This window comes from Miniopterus natalensis, chromosome 8, assembly GCF_054644295.1.
Source record: "Miniopterus natalensis isolate mMinNat1 chromosome 8, mMinNat1.hap1, whole genome shotgun sequence".
NCBI lineage: Eukaryota > Metazoa > Chordata > Mammalia > Chiroptera > Miniopteridae > Miniopterus > Miniopterus natalensis.
The window spans coordinates 26,595,340-26,612,862 of record NC_142088.1 but is presented as its reverse complement, the minus strand read 5'-3'; the positions used below and the strand labels follow the sequence as shown (position 1 = coordinate 26,612,862).

General features: G+C 36.1%; 1 protein-coding gene across 1 annotated transcript in view; it reads right to left on the bottom strand.

Annotated features, from left to right (window-relative positions):
• Positions 1-17,523, bottom strand: part of DNAH7 (dynein axonemal heavy chain 7) — a 184,497-nt gene that overhangs the window by 115,526 nt on the left and 51,448 nt on the right. The window contains exons 21-25 of the mRNA XM_087819982.1: positions 11,218-11,411; positions 9,490-9,688; positions 7,085-7,225; positions 3,752-3,964; positions 537-646 (exon numbers count right to left, since the gene is read on the bottom strand). Of these exons, the coding sequence (XP_087676108.1) occupies positions 537-646; positions 3,752-3,964; positions 7,085-7,225; positions 9,490-9,688; positions 11,218-11,411 (857 nt within the window). The remainder of the gene's footprint in view (positions 1-536; positions 647-3,751; positions 3,965-7,084; positions 7,226-9,489; positions 9,689-11,217; positions 11,412-17,523) is intronic.

Genomic DNA, 17,523 nt, shown 5'->3' with positions numbered 1-17,523 from the left:
CTTTCATTATTTAGAAAGATGACAGAAAAAAATGTAAATATAAACACCTATGAGATATCTAATGGAGCTATCCAGCAGGAATGCGTGATGAAAGTTTACAGCAGAGGCCTTGGCTGGAGGTACAGATTTGGGAATCTGTTAAAGCCTGAGAGTGAATGAGAGCACTCAGGAAACCACGAAGCATGAGACTAAACATCACATGAACACAGAATTCCAGAAAATTCTGTGTTTCAGGAGAAGGAACAAGATGTCTCAAATGATCCAAAAAGAACAAAGTTTCAAGAAGGCAGGATATGTGAACACTGTAAAAAAAACCACAGCAATACCTGATAATACTCAGAGCTCAGAGCTGAGAGGAAGGAGCTAGCAGAGAAAGAGAAACTGAAGACCAATTTGAGAGTAGAATTAAGGGTCTAGGAAAAGATAACACAGGATACATTTACTGAATGGAAAATCATTTGGTACTTTGTAAGATATAAGTGGACTAGAGATGACTGAAAATTATTTCCAATAGATCCTTAAATTAATGAGTTTACCTGTAACACCTATCAGTGAGTGGAGTGATAACCAGCCTAGGGGAATTACCCAGGTATTCATATCCATAACGTAATCCAGCGTTAATCATCTTTGTTTCTAAATGATTTTCCTGGCGTAAATCAGATAAAATAAAGTTAGCTTAAATAATAGAATTTTAAATAATATGAAATCTCAAGCACCTTTATAAATAAGAGCCATATTATAAACACCTTTAAAATTCACTTTTAAGACATCATTTAATTCAGTAGAAGAATTCAATATCTAATTTCCCAGGCTAAGTAACTGAAGTCACTGGCTTCAATTGTTCCTATAGAATATCTTTGGAAAATATATTTGTTCCTTACCTCTCCTGTATTTTCCTTTTGTTAAAACGTGCTAACACTTTTTATTTTATTTTTATTAAGCTACAGTTGACATACAGTATTATAGTAGCTTCAGGTGTACAACATGATGATTCAATATTTGCGTATATTGTGAAATAATCACAATAAGTCCAGTTAATATCCATCACCATACATAGTTTTATTTTTTTCTTGTGATGAGAACTTTTAAGAGCTGCTCTCTTGGTGACTTACAAACATGTACATCACATCCCCATGATTTATTTATTTTATAAATGGAAGTTTGTATCTTTTCACTCCCTTCACCCATTTCTCCCACCCCACCCACCTTACCCCCAGCCTTTGGCAACCACCAATCTGTTCTCGCTATCATGAGCATGATTTTGTTTTGTTTTGTTTTAGATTCCACATATCAGTGAGATCATGTGGTGTTTGTCTTTCTCTGACTTATTTCACTTTGCACAATGCCCTCAAGGCCCATCCATGTTGTCACAAATGGCAAAATTTCATAATTTTTATGGTTGAATAATATCCCATATACATATATATCATGTCTTCCTTATGCATTCATCTGTTGATGGACATTTAGGTTGTTTCCATATCTTGGCTATTGTAAATAATGCTGCAATAAACATGGGGAGGGGTGCTTATATCTTTCGAGTTAGTGTTTTTATTTTCTTCAGATATTCAGAAGCAAAACTGTTGAATCATGTAGTAGTTCTATTTTTCGTTTTTGGGGAACCTCCGTACTGTTTTCCATAGTGGTCGCACCAATTTACATTCTCACCAACAGTGCACAAGGGTTCCTTTTCTCCACATCCTTGCCAACATTTGTTATCTCTTGTCTTTTTGCTAACAGCCATTCTAACAGGTGTGAGGTGATATTTCACTGTGTATTTGATTTCCATTTCCCTGATGATTAACAATGTTGAGCATCTTTTCATATACCTGTTGGCCATTTGTATGTCTTCTTAGGAAAAAGTTTATTCAGATCCTCTGCCCATTTTAAAAAATCAGATCATGATTTATTATTGAGTTATATGAATTCTTTATGTATTTTGGATATTAACTCCTTATCAAATATATGATATATTTGCAAATATTTCCCCCCATTCAGTAAGTTGCCCTTTCATTTTGTTGATGGTTTCCTTTGCCGTTCAGAAGCATCTTAGTAGTAGTCTCACTTGTTAATTTTTGATTTGTTACCTTTGCTTTTGGTATCAGAGTCAAAAAAATCATTGCCAAGATAAATGCCAAGGAGATTATTGTATATTTTTCTGCTTAGAAGTTTCATGGTTTCAGGTTTTACATTCAAGTCTCTAATCCACCTTGAGTCAATTTTTGTGCATGGTATAAGTTAATGGTCCAGTGTCATTCTTTTGCATGGTGCTGTTCAGTTTTCCTGACACCATTTATTGAAGAGAATGTCCTTTCTCCATTGTATAGTCTTGGCTCCTTTGATATAAATTAGTTGGCCATACATTCATGGGTTTATTTCTGGGCTCTCTGTTCTGTTCCATTGATCTGTTTTTGGTTTTGCTTTTGCTAATACCGTACTGTTCTGATTAGCTTTGCAATATAGTTTGAAATCAGGAAGCATGATGCCTCCAGCTTTGTTCTTCTTTCTCAAGATTATTTTGACTATTTGGGGTCTTTTGTAGTTCGATACCAATTTTAGGATTATTTGTTCTATTTCTGCAAAAAATGCCATTGGAATTTTGATAGGGATTGCATTGAATCCATAGATTGCTTTAGGTAACATTTTAACAATATTAATTCTTCTAATCTATCAACACAAAATTTCTTTTATTTGTGTGTTCAGTTTCTTTCATCGTCTTACAGTTTTCAGTATATAGGTCTTTCACCTGCTTGGTTAAATTTATTCCAAGGTACTTTATTATTTTTGATGCAGTTGTAAATGTGATTGTTTTCTTAATTTCTCTTTCTGATAGTTCATTTTTCTCCTATATTTTCTATCACTTATTCAATTAATTTTCACTATAGAGTGGGTATTATCACTATCACCATTTTACAGATAAGGAAACTGATGCTTAAAGAGAGTAAGTAATTTGCCCATACTTCTGGTAAGGGGAGGACCTGGCATTTGAAACAATTATTCCAGAGTCTGAGCCCCTAACCACCATACACACTGCCTCTCACATATTTTTCCAGGGTTCTGGTTCTTGTGTCTTCTCTCCTCTTACCCTATACCTCCCAAGCCTTTCACAAAAGCAAGTATGATAAGAATTTTAGAGTCCATATCTCCAGTCATGAGCTCTCACTTCCCACTCTCAACAGGCCCAGCCTTTCCACTGTACTAACTGTCCTTGCTCTTCCAACCTCCAAATGGTGACTGCCATTACCAGCCACCCAGATGCCCTGATGAAAACCTTCCTTCAAGATTGTGTTTCTGGTCCCTTCAACTGATGAACAGGAGAAAGTTTTAATGACTAAATCAGACTAAAACAGTCTGATTTGCATATTCTATAGATGTCTCAGTAATCTATAAATGCAACTTTAAGCTGACTAGTTCCAACATTTTGCAGATTCAGCAAGCATAATGACTCATTTAAAGTGAGTAATTTTTTATAATTACTCATAATTTGTGTGTGTCTATATGTGTCTGTGTATTTCTATGTAACTATTCATTTGGATATGGGGTTGGATATAGATACAGATATAGTTTTTATACAGATGACACAGATAGTTTTTGGCTCCTTAATCTCTGATCTGGAGAACACTTGTCTAGGTACAGACAGCCATCCACAAAAATTCCTGTATTACTGATACTATTTCCATGTAGTCAAGCAAGCACAAATTAAAAAGCTATGAGCTGAAATTGCCATGTAATAACATCCAGTGATACCACTTACTTGCCAGTAGTACCTAAGCTGACTTAACCATTCAAAGTCAGAGTCATCACTAACTTCTTTACTAACAAGTGATGTGAGGACATCTCTAGCATGAACATCTAGCACCACAAGGGCTCCCAGAGTAACACGATTCTGCTTGGACAATTTGCCACGGACCAAGGTGACAATATCATCAATTTGTTTGTTACATTTTTCCAAGTATTGCTCGAGAGCCTGAAAAAAAATAAGATATGATTACTCCATAGGATCAGAATTCTTTTGAACATAAACACTTTGAACTAGCATGTATACAGAGTGTTTTCTACATTTTTTATCATGATTTTCCATATGATGTAATTTCAAAATAATCCATTTTCTTTACCACAAAGGTATTAGGTGAACAAGCCCAATCTGGCCAGATATTGTAGACATTTGTGGGTTTTATCTACCCAGCACTCTTTCCTTCCCTATTTCCACTTCTCTGTGCTCTATGGGTCTTTTCACTTGTATCCCAGCCTGAAGCTATTGCAGGCCCTTATCCCTACTGCGGAATAAAACCTGCCAAAGACTAGCAGAGATGAAAGACAGACAACAAAAGAGTATCTGCAGCAGACAGAAAGCCCAGAGATCTGATTCCGACTGCTCCTCCTTGGATCCCATGAGTCCTTCTAGTACTCTTGTTAGGATTTCTGAGTAGTATTTGTGCCACTTAAATTGTAAAGATCCTAATAAATAAAACATCTAACATTTTAGTTTGTAGTTAACTAATGCCAATCCCTAGGACGAGGCTTGCTTTGGGGTCCCTCTTCTGGTGGGTAAATGTAATTAATAAGTTAAAAAAAAAAAAAGAGAAGGTTAATGAAAATCCAATTAGAATCAATAAGCATTGCGGTGCTTAGGGAAGTGCTGATAGGCTCCAGCAGACTGAGGTGGTCACTTCCTTCATTACAATAACACTCAATAAATGTCACGCACCATTCCTTTTATTTCACTCCTTTAAGGCCAGGTAAAGTGGCAGCAGTGGATCTAAAAGTGAGGATTTCCAAGGTTGTTTAACTAAAAGCTTAAAGGATAGAGTTGGGGATGGGAAATCGTTTCCTTAAGGGCACTTTTCTTATTTCTTGACATACTTCAACATTTTTTATTTTAAGGAAGTAATTTCTTCCCCAAAAGTTTGGTGCCTGAGCACTGTGTCATTTATATGACTTACATGACTAATTGCTATTAACTTGCTTTTGAAAGTAGTGAAAAAATACACTTCTGTTTCACCCATGTTTAAATAACCATGTTTAAATTCTTGGGGTCAATTCATGAATTTAAGTATATTGAGTGTATAAATTAGTAAGAACAGTTCTGATCTGAGGAACAAAAGCTATGCCAGTTGGTGCCTTTTGGTTCCCTCATCAGGAAAAATCAGAACCTTGGAAAGCTTCACCAATTCTCATGTTCTATAATTCAACACAAGACATTAAAAAAATATAATGTTTGGACCTAACAGTACAAGCTATATGTCCATAAGAATTTATTATTATTTACACTAGCAGAATGTATTTTTATATACTAGATAAATGGACTGAGAATTAAAATTTAGCTTCAAACTGTGGTAATCTGAGTTCTTTAAGAACTATATTATATGAATTAATAAGGATGCAGATAATCTAGATTTAAAAAATCATGATATTGACAGTATTTCTATTACATTTTATTCCTTGTAAACCGTTGCATACAGTGAGCTAATGAATCTGAAGTTAACTATTATCATATTCAGCCAAAATAAACCCTATCTGGAATCAAATATTTTTATTATACCTAGATTCTTCTACATGTACAAAGATACACTGACTCAAAAATCACATCAATATCTGCAGTACCCCAAGCTCTGTGACAGCCGTGACCCTTTCATTCATTTCATTCCCCCTGTAATGCCTCATTCGGACGAGGTCCCCAGCCAACATTCACAGAATAAATAAATGGGAACACAGATCCTGAGGTGAGCAAGTCCTCTGGGAGGGACAGTACAGCGTGGTGCTATTATAGCATCAAGCTCCAGGCACCTGGGATGTGTGCAGAACATGGAAGCATCCAGTCTTCCTTGAGGCTGTCAAGAGTCTGCAGCTGCTCAACCAAAGTCATCGCTTTCAAATGGAAACCACGCACTAATGAAGGGGGAAATTACCAACACAGAGACGACTAAGACATACGCTAGCCTCCACGACAGAACCACAGGCAGCAGACTTAGGCATACTAAAGCAGGGTAATCACACACTGATGACAAAGAATTAATTTTTAAGGGCACATATAAAGCTTAATTTCATACCATAAAACAGGTATGCTATGAAAGCACCATAAAGCACAGTGGGAGAGGGCAATCGGGCAGGGAACAATAACAAAGGACTGACTTGCTAAATCTTGCTAAGCTACCGCTTCAGAGGACCTCGAGTCCATGAAGCTGAGTTACCCTGGAGGCACAAGTTCTCATTTGGCCTCTTCTGTGAATGCCTCCATATCTGTACCATATTGCATGAGTGGAAAAAGAAAACTGACTAGACTAACAAATGTGTAAATAAAACAACTCCATCTCAGCATCAGCGGATACTGTTGTAAACGAAAAAATTATCGGTATTGGTATGCAGTATGATGAGAGCTACAGGCAGAGCAGAGAGTTTTGAGCAGAGGACACATTGAAAAGGCAGTGACCAAAATTACTTGTCCCTTGAGATTCAAACTATGCTTGGGAGTTACGCAGAAGCATGAAAGGATTATAGTTAACACTTTAACGCTCTACCTCAACTCTTACCTGTTCCAGCCTTCTTGGAGTAAGATCAGAAAAAAATACAGTTTTCACAGGGGGCAGAAGTTTGATCAACACTACATTTAAACTGAAACACACTGGAAGATGCCTACGAATTTGGCTGATCTTTTCACATTTGCTTCTTTGTTCCCTCTAGACTATTTCTCTATGCGGGTGAGTAATAAGGCTGGTGGTTTGGAGGCTACTAATTGGTTACTAATATGAATTCATATAACCATTATATTAGAATATTTAAAATTAAGCATCATTCAAAGTATTAATAGTTATTTATTCAAAAGCAATATATTAAAAATAAAGATAAAAATAGTTGAAATGAGTCTGATCCCTTGTCTTCACAGGGTAGTCTTACTCCAGGCATAAAAGAGAATTATCCGTTTTGGGCTTAGGAAGTTTCTCAGTCCTATTATGACTTTCTTTTTAAAGGCACAAAAATGTATATAATAACAAGATTGAGACTCAAGTACCCTTGAATTTTTTAGTGGACTTTAATTATAATAACTATTGAAAAAATGCTGACAAACCTGAGGGTAGTAAATGCTTACCTCTTGCCCCTCTGAAATAGCTGTTTGTACTTCTACTGTCCAAAAGATTTGAGATACACAGAGAACTGCCTGTCCAGGCCAATTCTTTACCCACTTAATTCGTTCATATTGTGTATAGGCAAGAATTGCATCTTTAATTACCTAATTAAAAAAAAAAAAGCTAAACATGAAGTTTCACACTTGAATATGCTATGCAATGAAGAGCTAAATGGCAACAGATTAACTCATACTGCTCAACTTTTTACATCCTGGCCAACTGTAGAGACTCAAAGCATATGAATAGACTGTTTAAATTCAAATTAATTCATATACTTGTAAAATAACTATATTACAGAGCATTTTAATTTGCTGATACATGACCAATTTGTGGGAAACACGTTACGTCAAATATTTATTTGACCAGTTGTAGCCAAAAATATCCTAGATACATTTGGATTGAAGAGGCATGAGCAATTTTATAGCAAAACATAAATTCAAATACTTCCAAAATGAGACCTATCAAATTCATAGATAATAATTTTTTTTAACCCAATCAGAGCCCCACTCAGCCATGTACATATGTATACATGCACTCTCAGATAAACCACACAATTTCTCTAGAGTTCCTCTTGTGTTTGCAGATCTCTCTCAAGCCCATAGTTTGATGGGTGAAATAAATATGTGTTCTAGAAGAATGCTGTGTAGAGAACAAGAAGGAGACATTAAAGTTAAATCCCAAACTTCTATATAGTTGGGTGAGGAGAAATAGGATTACATAAAGTTCTATAATATTGTATGTAAAATATAATACTATACCTATGTATGTCAAATATACATACACACACATATGTGTGTGAGTGTGTGTGTATATATATATATATGTATATATATATATATATATATATATAATGTATATTTGGGGGACAGCATGCTACATTAAACTCAAAGTAATTTAGAATGATAAAGGGGCAAAGGTGCCAAGAACATGACTTTTTTATTACTTACATATGATATAAAATTCACTTAATTTAATCATGCAGTAGTCTTTCAACTATGCAAATACACATAGCTCAACAAAAGTAACACACATATCTCCTCTGCATGTTTTTATTGCAATTTGCTTGCATATTTCACCAACACAAACTTACACATGGACATTTGGGGAAGATATTTCCTACACAATTCCTTGCTACCCCATCTTAATGCTCTGAAATGGCAACCAAAATATTTTCTGTAAGCACTTTGACAAACAAAGTTAAAAGAATAATTGAAATAGTATCAGATGTATATAAAATAATGAGTTTTCACTGTATACATCAATTAACCAACCATATAACCCAGTTCATTGCTGCTAAGTAGTGGTCAAAGTGGAATTCATTTACATTGCTAAGAGCTACAAAAATGGGAATGCTCTTTGTCATTACTTATGAAGGCTTATGAAAGCTCATCCTCTTTGGCCCAGTGATCCTCCACATGAGAATTATCATAAGCAAATAAATAATTCAATCAAAGAAACCAGCTATATGTGTAAGGACATTTATTATAATTTAATTCATAAAAGGGAGAAATGGGAAACTACCCAAAAGATTTTATATCTATTGGAAAAAATATTATACAGGCAGATATTAAAAACATATTTTAGAAGAGAAAACAGCATTAAGACTTGTGATATCCATTAAGCATCTAGATTCTAATTATTTTTTTCATAATATGTGAGAGAATCTGAAAAATTAATGAAAACTTGTTGATTGAGACTTAATACCATATTTCCTTTGCATTCTTGCCCTCATGCTTGCCTGCTCAACTACTGATTTTTATTCTTGATAAGGGATTTGAATGTTAAGTAAAAAAATGTAAAAAAAAATGAGTTTAAGTCCTCAATCAATACCTATTTGTTGCCATGACTTGAAATTCTCCACTAATAATTACAAATGATTGGGTGATAATATGTTTTATGAGGTGATGTGAAAAATACGAAGTTAGCATTACAGGACATATTTATAATTTTCTAACATTTTGGTACATATTTTGTATATGCACAGAACAAAAGGATTCACCACAGAAACCTACATGTCAAGGAGACTGATGTGAAACTATAGAGGGGCTTCTAAAACAAGACTAAAGACAGACTGTGTAGACCAAAGTGTGTCTAATTAATGACAAAAGCACTAGTATGTGGCAGCAAGAAATGAGAAAGACTCATGACTTAAACCCAAGTTTTCTCTGGTATGGATGGCATTTTGTCCCACTTTTCAAGTGAGTCACTACAAAATTAATATCATAGACTATATCTTTGTCTTTAATCTATCTATTACAATTAAATTGGCAATTCATGACTCAGTTTCTGTCTAAATAACTGCATTTATCAATGATACATTAATATTCTACCATCTTTATTAGAAATAATAATAAATATAGCCAGCTACCTTGTGGATGGACTTAATCATAGTTTTCTCTAACTCAACCAACCACTTTTCCACTTGACCTCTGGCTTTGGCTGTAGAAATGGTGTCTATGAGTTCCACGACCTCTCCTTCACTGCTCTTCATGTGAGTAATGTCTAAAGTTTCTGTAAATTCTACCTTTGCAATTCCTTCAAAACATTTCTTCAAGTGAGGTTGTACCCTGTCAGGAAAAAATAAATAAATGTTTAAGAGAACTAACCGAATTAAAGCAATTCCTTAAACATCAGTGTTCTTTGTGCACCAATCCTCATTCAAAATTCATCAATGTGCATTATTGTCAGGCCCTTGCTAGATGCTGCTGGAGATGAAGTGCTGAGAAAAGAAAGTCACAACCCCTGCCCTCATGGATTATACCGTCCAGTGGGAGGCAATCATTAATTCAATAACATAAAAAAGATCGGTAAAATTACAATTATGAAAAGAGCTGTACAGGAAACATCCAGGAGGCTTTGTTTCCAACACAATGAATTGAAAGATTTAAAAGTAACATAAGGGGCAAATGAATCTTGACTAACAGATTAATAAACTGATCTGAAAACTCTTCAAATGCACAAAAGTAGCCATTTCAACTGGGGTATTCAAGAGACTGCTTGCAAAATATGGACTAGGTTTAGTGCTTTAAGTACTCTACAGTTTACTAAATCAGCTGATTTGAAACTGCCCAACTTTAATCTTTTCGTTGTAATATAGTTGGAACTAAAGCCCTCATTTTTGGTGCATTAACAACAACCAATGGAATACATCTTACAAATGAGCGATAAAGAAGCAATAAAGATTCCAATGAAAATCTGAGCCTAAATTGATCTTTTTGTCTGAAATCCTTGTCTCCTTCTTTAAAGATACAAGACACAAAATTAATTTGTTTAACAAATATCTATTCACTGTTTGCGTGTTATATGCTATATATTCTAAGGAATCGGCACTTGGCATTGGGGAAAAAAGTAGTCAAAAATCTCTACCATAATGGCACTTATATTCTGCTAGAGGAAATGCAACAGTAAACAAATAAAGTACATTATAGACTTAGACAGATGGTAAAAAGTATGCCAGAGGAAGGTAAGGCCAAGAAGGTGGTCCAGGAGAGGAGGCTAGGGAGTGCTGGAAGGGGTTGCCATTTTAAACAGAGTGGTCAGAAAAGGCCTCCTGAGGGCTGGGTGTTTGAGCAGGTTCCCACAAACACCCACAGGAGGGGGTAGGAGAGGTCTTAGGGATATTTGGGTAAGGAGCATCCTAGGTAAAGACAGCCATGCACTGAGGGAGGAGGCTGCCCGTCTTGTGGGGGAATTGTAAGGACTGCAGCAGAGTGAGCAAGAAGCAAGCCATTGGCAGGTGAGTAGGAAGGATAAGGGGGACTCGCCTGCATGGGTCACTGCAAGCTACTGAGGTCACTGCCTTTGACTCTGAATGTGAGATAGAAGGGTAGTGTGTTCTGTAAAGACCTGTAAGGGAATACATGATAAAATAAGAAATCCAGTCCAAGATTCTTCACATTTGGGAAAAGACCATTCAGTGATATCACTTATGTTTTAAATAACTGTCTTCAGTTGATTGTTGGTAATATTCACAATAGTCTTTTTAAAAGTTATTATGTGAACAATTATTTATATGTTTATTTATGTTCTACCTTATTCTAAAAATTAAATGTAAGCAGATAAGCTTAGCCATGTGTTATAGAGGTACGTTACGTACCTGGTAGGATCTTTAGTCTCAGACAGTATCTCAAGAAGTTCATCGTTAGACAAGAAAAAGAATCTGGGAAAGAAGAGACGCTTCTTTTCTAAATATTCATTGAGTCCTTTCAAAATGAGTTCCAAAAGTTCATTGGATTTCTTCAGCCTTTCCAATATTCTCTCAATAGTTACAACTGTCAGGACGTGTTTATCCTAAAAATAAAAGGGGAAAAAACACTCAACTAAAAAATACTATATGCGAACTTTATGTTCATATTATATATGAGACTACATGTCCTTAATCAAACAAAGTTTATACAAAGTTTAAAGGGACTATTTTTAAAAAGTAGTCTTGCATAGTCAATGCCTCGTTAATTACGTAAAAGTCATGTTGACTTGATGCTCAGTGCTGTTCACATTCTCACGCTAAGTTGTGAGACAGAAAATGCGCAAGAGTGGGTGAGAGCTGGGAGGGAGAGGGAGGAAGGAAGCCTGAACTCACAAGAAGGGGGTGTAGTATGAGATATGTTTGTCTTTTATTCTTTCAGGAAAAGATAAGTCATCATTATAATTATCATTTTGAATATTATTGTTAACAACAACACTACAACAACACGACCCCTGTTTTATAACTATAGATTAAAAACGAACAAGTAAGGGTTTGGGGGTGGGGAGCAAGGAGTTTTAGATAAAGAGCTTACATTGCAAAGAACTACTTCGGGAGGGGACTGCATTATACACTGCTTGCTGAAGGACTTGAGCCCAATGCGTGTTCTTCCCAAACTCTCTAGAGACTAAGACTTCAGGACCTTTAAGTTATGGGTTTCTGAACTTCTATCACATGGATGTGTCACTATGAGTTGTTTGCTCTAACGTGATTCAAACACAATCAAGAACTTTTTTTAAAGCTTGCTTTTATGCTGTGGAATTCAAAATAAGAATTAATGCCAAAATCTGATCTTAAGAACTGTTTTGTTGTTGTTGTTTTTTAATCCTCACCTGAGGACAAGTTTTTATTGATTTTTTAGAGAGAGAGGAAGGGGGGGGGAGAATGAGAAACACCAATGTGAGAGAGAGATTTTGATCTCTTGCCTCCTGTATGAACCCCAACTGGTGTGAAACCCGCAACCTAGGTATGTGCCCTGACCAGGAATCGAACCTACAACATTTTGGTGTACAGGGTGATGCTCCAACCAACTGAGCCATCTGGCCAGAGCAAGAAACAGTATTTTTAAAAGCAAATAATTTGTTGATTTCTTAAAATACTCATACAAGTAACCACTGGGTTTATGAAAATCTTTAGAAATACATAATTAAAACACAATCTAGATATAGTTGAAATAAAATTTTTTTCACTTTTTTTTTCTTTAACACATGATTTATATCATCCTGGTCAAGTCTTGATCTTATAATTCCAAACTCAGTGCTCACCATAGGCATCAATGACAAGGCAAAAAAAAACTTACTAGATAAGCTTAAAGGTGGTAAAAATAGGTGCTAAAACACAGTAGGGGTTTTAATCATCAGGCCAAATCACAAACCTTGTGAAAACACACCAGTGCTCTTATTAATGTAAGCAACTGGGCACTTTAGAAAATTTATATGAAATTAGATCAAAAGAATATTGTTAAAAATTAAACAAAGAATTTCAAAATTAACTAATTAAACTTAATTTTGGTACTCAGCCTTCACCAAGAGCTCAACCAAAAATGTGAGCTGTAAATTGTTTCACAGAGAAATTTTATTCTATTGTAGGAGTATCTAAACTATATTTTTGTTAATAAATTTTGAATGTGGCTGAAAAGGCAAGATATAATTTTTGTCTTTGTTTTGAATTATAATAATGTAACTTGGAAACACAACAATTGAATCAAAGAATAAAATGATTATTATTAAAACCTATTTTCTCAATAAAAGAGGTTCGTATGAAATATGAAACATACAATTAGATTGATTTATCTTTAAAGAGACACAATTTTAAAAAGGCATTTTATTACATTTCCTAACAGTTTGTTTCAAATAAGCATTTTTAAAAACACACAAAAGAAGCATGACAGAAACTCAGGTCATAGTTTACATGTGCAATTCACTCAAATAAAGGACTGAATGGTACTCTTGTACTCTTAAATCCAAAAACCAAAATGCTGTTCTTAGAGTGCCACCTTCTGGAAAAGCATGCTTTCTTTGTTGAAGGGGAAAAAGGCTGAATGGTTGCTAATAAATGTGAAAAAATCCCTTCCACAAATTAACAATATTTGTTTTATTCTCAGCCAAAGAATTTATTGCAATGTTGCTATTTTGGATCTGAGATTTGAAAGTTAAAACAAAAGTCAGTTATTTAGACAACGTTCATATTTCTCTCCCTAGCTATTACAGTTACAAAGGAAATAGCTCTGGAAACACTTAGCATTCAAGTAAAATTTTTTTATTGAATTCCTGAAATCAAAACTATTTAACGAGATTAGCTCAATGACTCTGAGGCAAATATACTAGTTCTAAATAAACATAGGCAATAAACTATGCACCTTTGTGTATATGGATTTCATATATATATGACTGTAAATCATCTCATGACTGGAAACTAAGCTACCTCCACTCTCTTCCCATGAGAAGGTAAACAATAAACACTGCATCAGATCAAGGAAAGCACAGACCTGGTTCCCAGCCCACGTTCCTTCTTATTACCTGTGTCACCTTGAGTCATTTACTTAAACAGGGCCTGTTTTGTCATCTTTAAAATGGGGATAAGAGCCCTCTCTAAAAGTTGTTATGAGGACCAAATTAGATAAAATATTTGAAGTACCTAATATGGTGCCTAGAACACACACATTCTTGAAACCACTCTTTTTATTTCCCTTCCATAACTGTGTCTTAAAGAGAAAGAAGGATACACAGAAATACTAATCTGGGAGGAAATGAGGTACCTACATCATTCAATCAGTTACTGTGGAGTTAAAATAAACTCTTCATAATCTGCCATCCTTCAGGTAAAATATTTATCATGGCTTTAAGCATTGCCATAACATCCTGGTACAAAGTAGGCATTCCAGAAATATTTGTTGAATGCTTGGGTGAATGCGGGATGAGTTAAGCCTGTAGAAATACAGAGGATCTCAAGAACTATACAACCCTCCATGCTGTACCAGGCTGGTATTTATTAGCTGTGTTCTCTGGACAGAACAATAAGATGTTACAACAGGAAACTACTAGAAAATTGAAACTACACATGGCTCCCTTGACACTTTAATTACTTTCTATCCCCTGGCGGGGGAAAAAAAGGAGCTATTAACTGTCATTGTTTTGGTTAAAGGAAGAATTATATAAATTTTGTGTCTTCTTTTACTTCACAAGTTATCACCACTCTCATCAGTTCAAATGACAACCGATAGTTGATCTACATTTCTAAATCAAATGCCTGTGATATCAGGGTCTGAAACTTTAATTTGGGGATTAGAGAGAGCATTCTAACTACTGCTGCCAATAAGCTTCACAGAAAGTACAGTCTCATACATATAATGGCATTAAACTCAAGCAAGTTCAGTAAACTTTCGGAAGCAAAAACGTCCTAATCATAAATCCCTGGACAACAGAAAATAGTAAGATCCTCATTAAACCCTTTAAGCACTAAGAAAGAAAATATGGGTTCACCAAGTAGACACATAGGCCTCCTTACAACTTTCAGATCCATTGACCTCACCAGGAATAGAACTTTCTTCAAGACCCAAGATGTTTTCAGGCTTAATTCAGATCGTAGGGCCCACACATCTGAAGTTGAATTTTCAGGAAGGTTTTTCAGAAAAAAACCTCAGAATTCTTAGAACTAGCAATAATTCAAGGATCAATCTCAATTTATTCATTCACTCACTCAACAAATATTTATCAAGGGCTTGCTACATATCGGATACTGTTCTTAGTGCTTGGGCCACAACAGTGAACAAAACAACGACCCCAGCCTCCATGGGGAGACAGACAATAAATAATAAACATAATAATTCATAAATCATATAGTAAGTTAGAAGGTGATGGATGCTACAAATGAGAAAAAGGAGATTCGGGTGCCAGGAAGGACAAAGGCAGGTTTCTATTTTAAACAGGTTGCCCCAATATAAGACTCTTTATAAAGGTAACATTCAAGAAAAGACTTCAAGAAAGCAAAGACATTAATTAGCTCTGCAGATATTCGGAGGGACAGCATTTCAGGAAGAAACGTTTGCCATGTGTCCTTAAAAAAAAGGAAGCCAAAGTAAGTAAGGTAGTAAGGTAGAAAGTTATAAGGACAGAGAGGTAAAGGGTAGGATGAGCCAATCAAGAACTTCCTATTCAATTAAACCATCAATAGGTTCCCATACATAAGCATTTCTCCCCTGGACACTAAGATAGTCCAACTAGCAAAATGGAAAGTTGGAAAGCAAAATTGTGACTAGTTTATTGGGTGAACTGGTGAGAAATGCTATTCTTATTTTCACTCCTGAGTTCCTAGACCCATGTACTCTGCCTATGGAAGAAGGCATATATTTGGATCTGGCTGAGAACATATGCTATGTATCCTCTAGAACTGTACTCTAAACTTACAAACTATTGTCCCCCCATTGGTACAGCACTGAGTCTTCAACATGAGACATTCCGTTTTTTATAAGGTCGATGCTCACATTAGGACCTGCAAATCTCATGAGTGTCAGTCAATTGCCTCATTTCCCTTGTAATGTGAGTTCCTTAGCAGAAGCAATGTTGTGTGGAAACTGTGACAATAAGTCATTCAGTAAGTCAGTGAATGACAGTGCTGGCAGAAGCTTGGGATGAGACAGAAAAAATCCCAAATGAGTGTATCTAATGGTTGAAATTTAACTCACTTCCATAAACTTTCATGCTCAGGTGTCTGGGAGATGGAGATTTTAGCTTTCAGCTTACCATAAAGAGGTGAGATGCTTGGTGCCATGTGATCATATTTACTACAGAAAAAAAAAAATCATTCCTATGTTTTTGGCCTAAGCAAGAGGGGGAATGATGTTTATATTTACTGAGATGGGGGGAAATTTTTAATATTCAAGAGTGCCTTTTTTGCCATGTATGGAATACGAAAGAAGACTTGTGTGCGTCAAAAGTCAAGTTTGGGTATGTGCAGTATACATGATGAAAAGGTTATACAGTTCTTTCACCCCCAACTGGTGGACAATTAACTGGCCCCATCTTAGGGAGGGGGCACAGAGAATCCCCAGAAAAGTCTTCAATTGCCTGTAAAGAGAGGAGGCTAATATCTTCTTCCTCAACTAGAGGTCTGCTCTGTCACCAGGTGTGCTGCTGCTCCAGTGCTATCAGAGCAGGAAAAATCCCTGGAAGAAGATGGTATGGTGCAATGGCCAGGTGAAGGAGAGGCAAGGGCATTATGCTCAAAGTTACTAAGAGGTACAGAAGATTGACCCCACCTTGCTGCAGACCACAGATGAAATTAAGGGTTACATGTCTATGAAATACTAGAGCAGAAGACACACACATGAGAGGAGTGTGGCAAAATCCATCATTGGTAAGCCAGTCTGAAGATGCAGCCAAACCTCACAGAGGATGGCCAAACCTAGGGGAGATGTTCAAGATAAAGTCCCTCAGAAGCCAGAGTTTGTTGGGTCTTCACCTGTCCACACTGAGCCAACCTGTTGACTTTATCTATTCACAACTGGTCAAAGAGCTACACTAGTTGTGATGACCAATAGTAAAGGCACAGTGTGTGGACACCACTGGCAGAAGGTTGTCCATCTTATGACCATCGACAGAAAGAGCGCCAGTCTGGCTGGATCCGTTACATTAGTAAATGTTCTTTCTCTTCCTCTCTCTCCCCCCATCCTTCCCTCCCTCCTTCTCTTCCCCTTCCTGTCGCAGAGCCTAACGATAAGGACGGGAAGGAGAGAAGCAGCGAGGGAGAGCAGGCCCCATACCTCCCACCGCTGGAACCTCAGATTCACCTGCGCTGTGGCGAGGAGAGCTCTGAGGAGAGCAGGAGATCGAGGTTTAAAACAGGTACAGCTAAGTCTGCATAGGCAAAACTATCCTAATAACCAAAACTAATAAAAAAAACTCTGGAATTAGACTGAAAGGTCAATAATGGAGCCTCTCCCAATGGGAAAGGGGTTTTGGCCAAGCTTAGTTGGGAGCAAGTACCAAAAATAAAATTATCTCATGCTCATACTTCAAGGAACCAAGACACCACCATCAGGCCATTTATAGTAACAATATTATTTACATTCTACTTTTAACCTCTAAGCCTTTCCTTTTGGCATAGTTCTGACAGAACCTTATGAGAAACCTCTAAGACTGAAAGTAATGGCATTTTGTA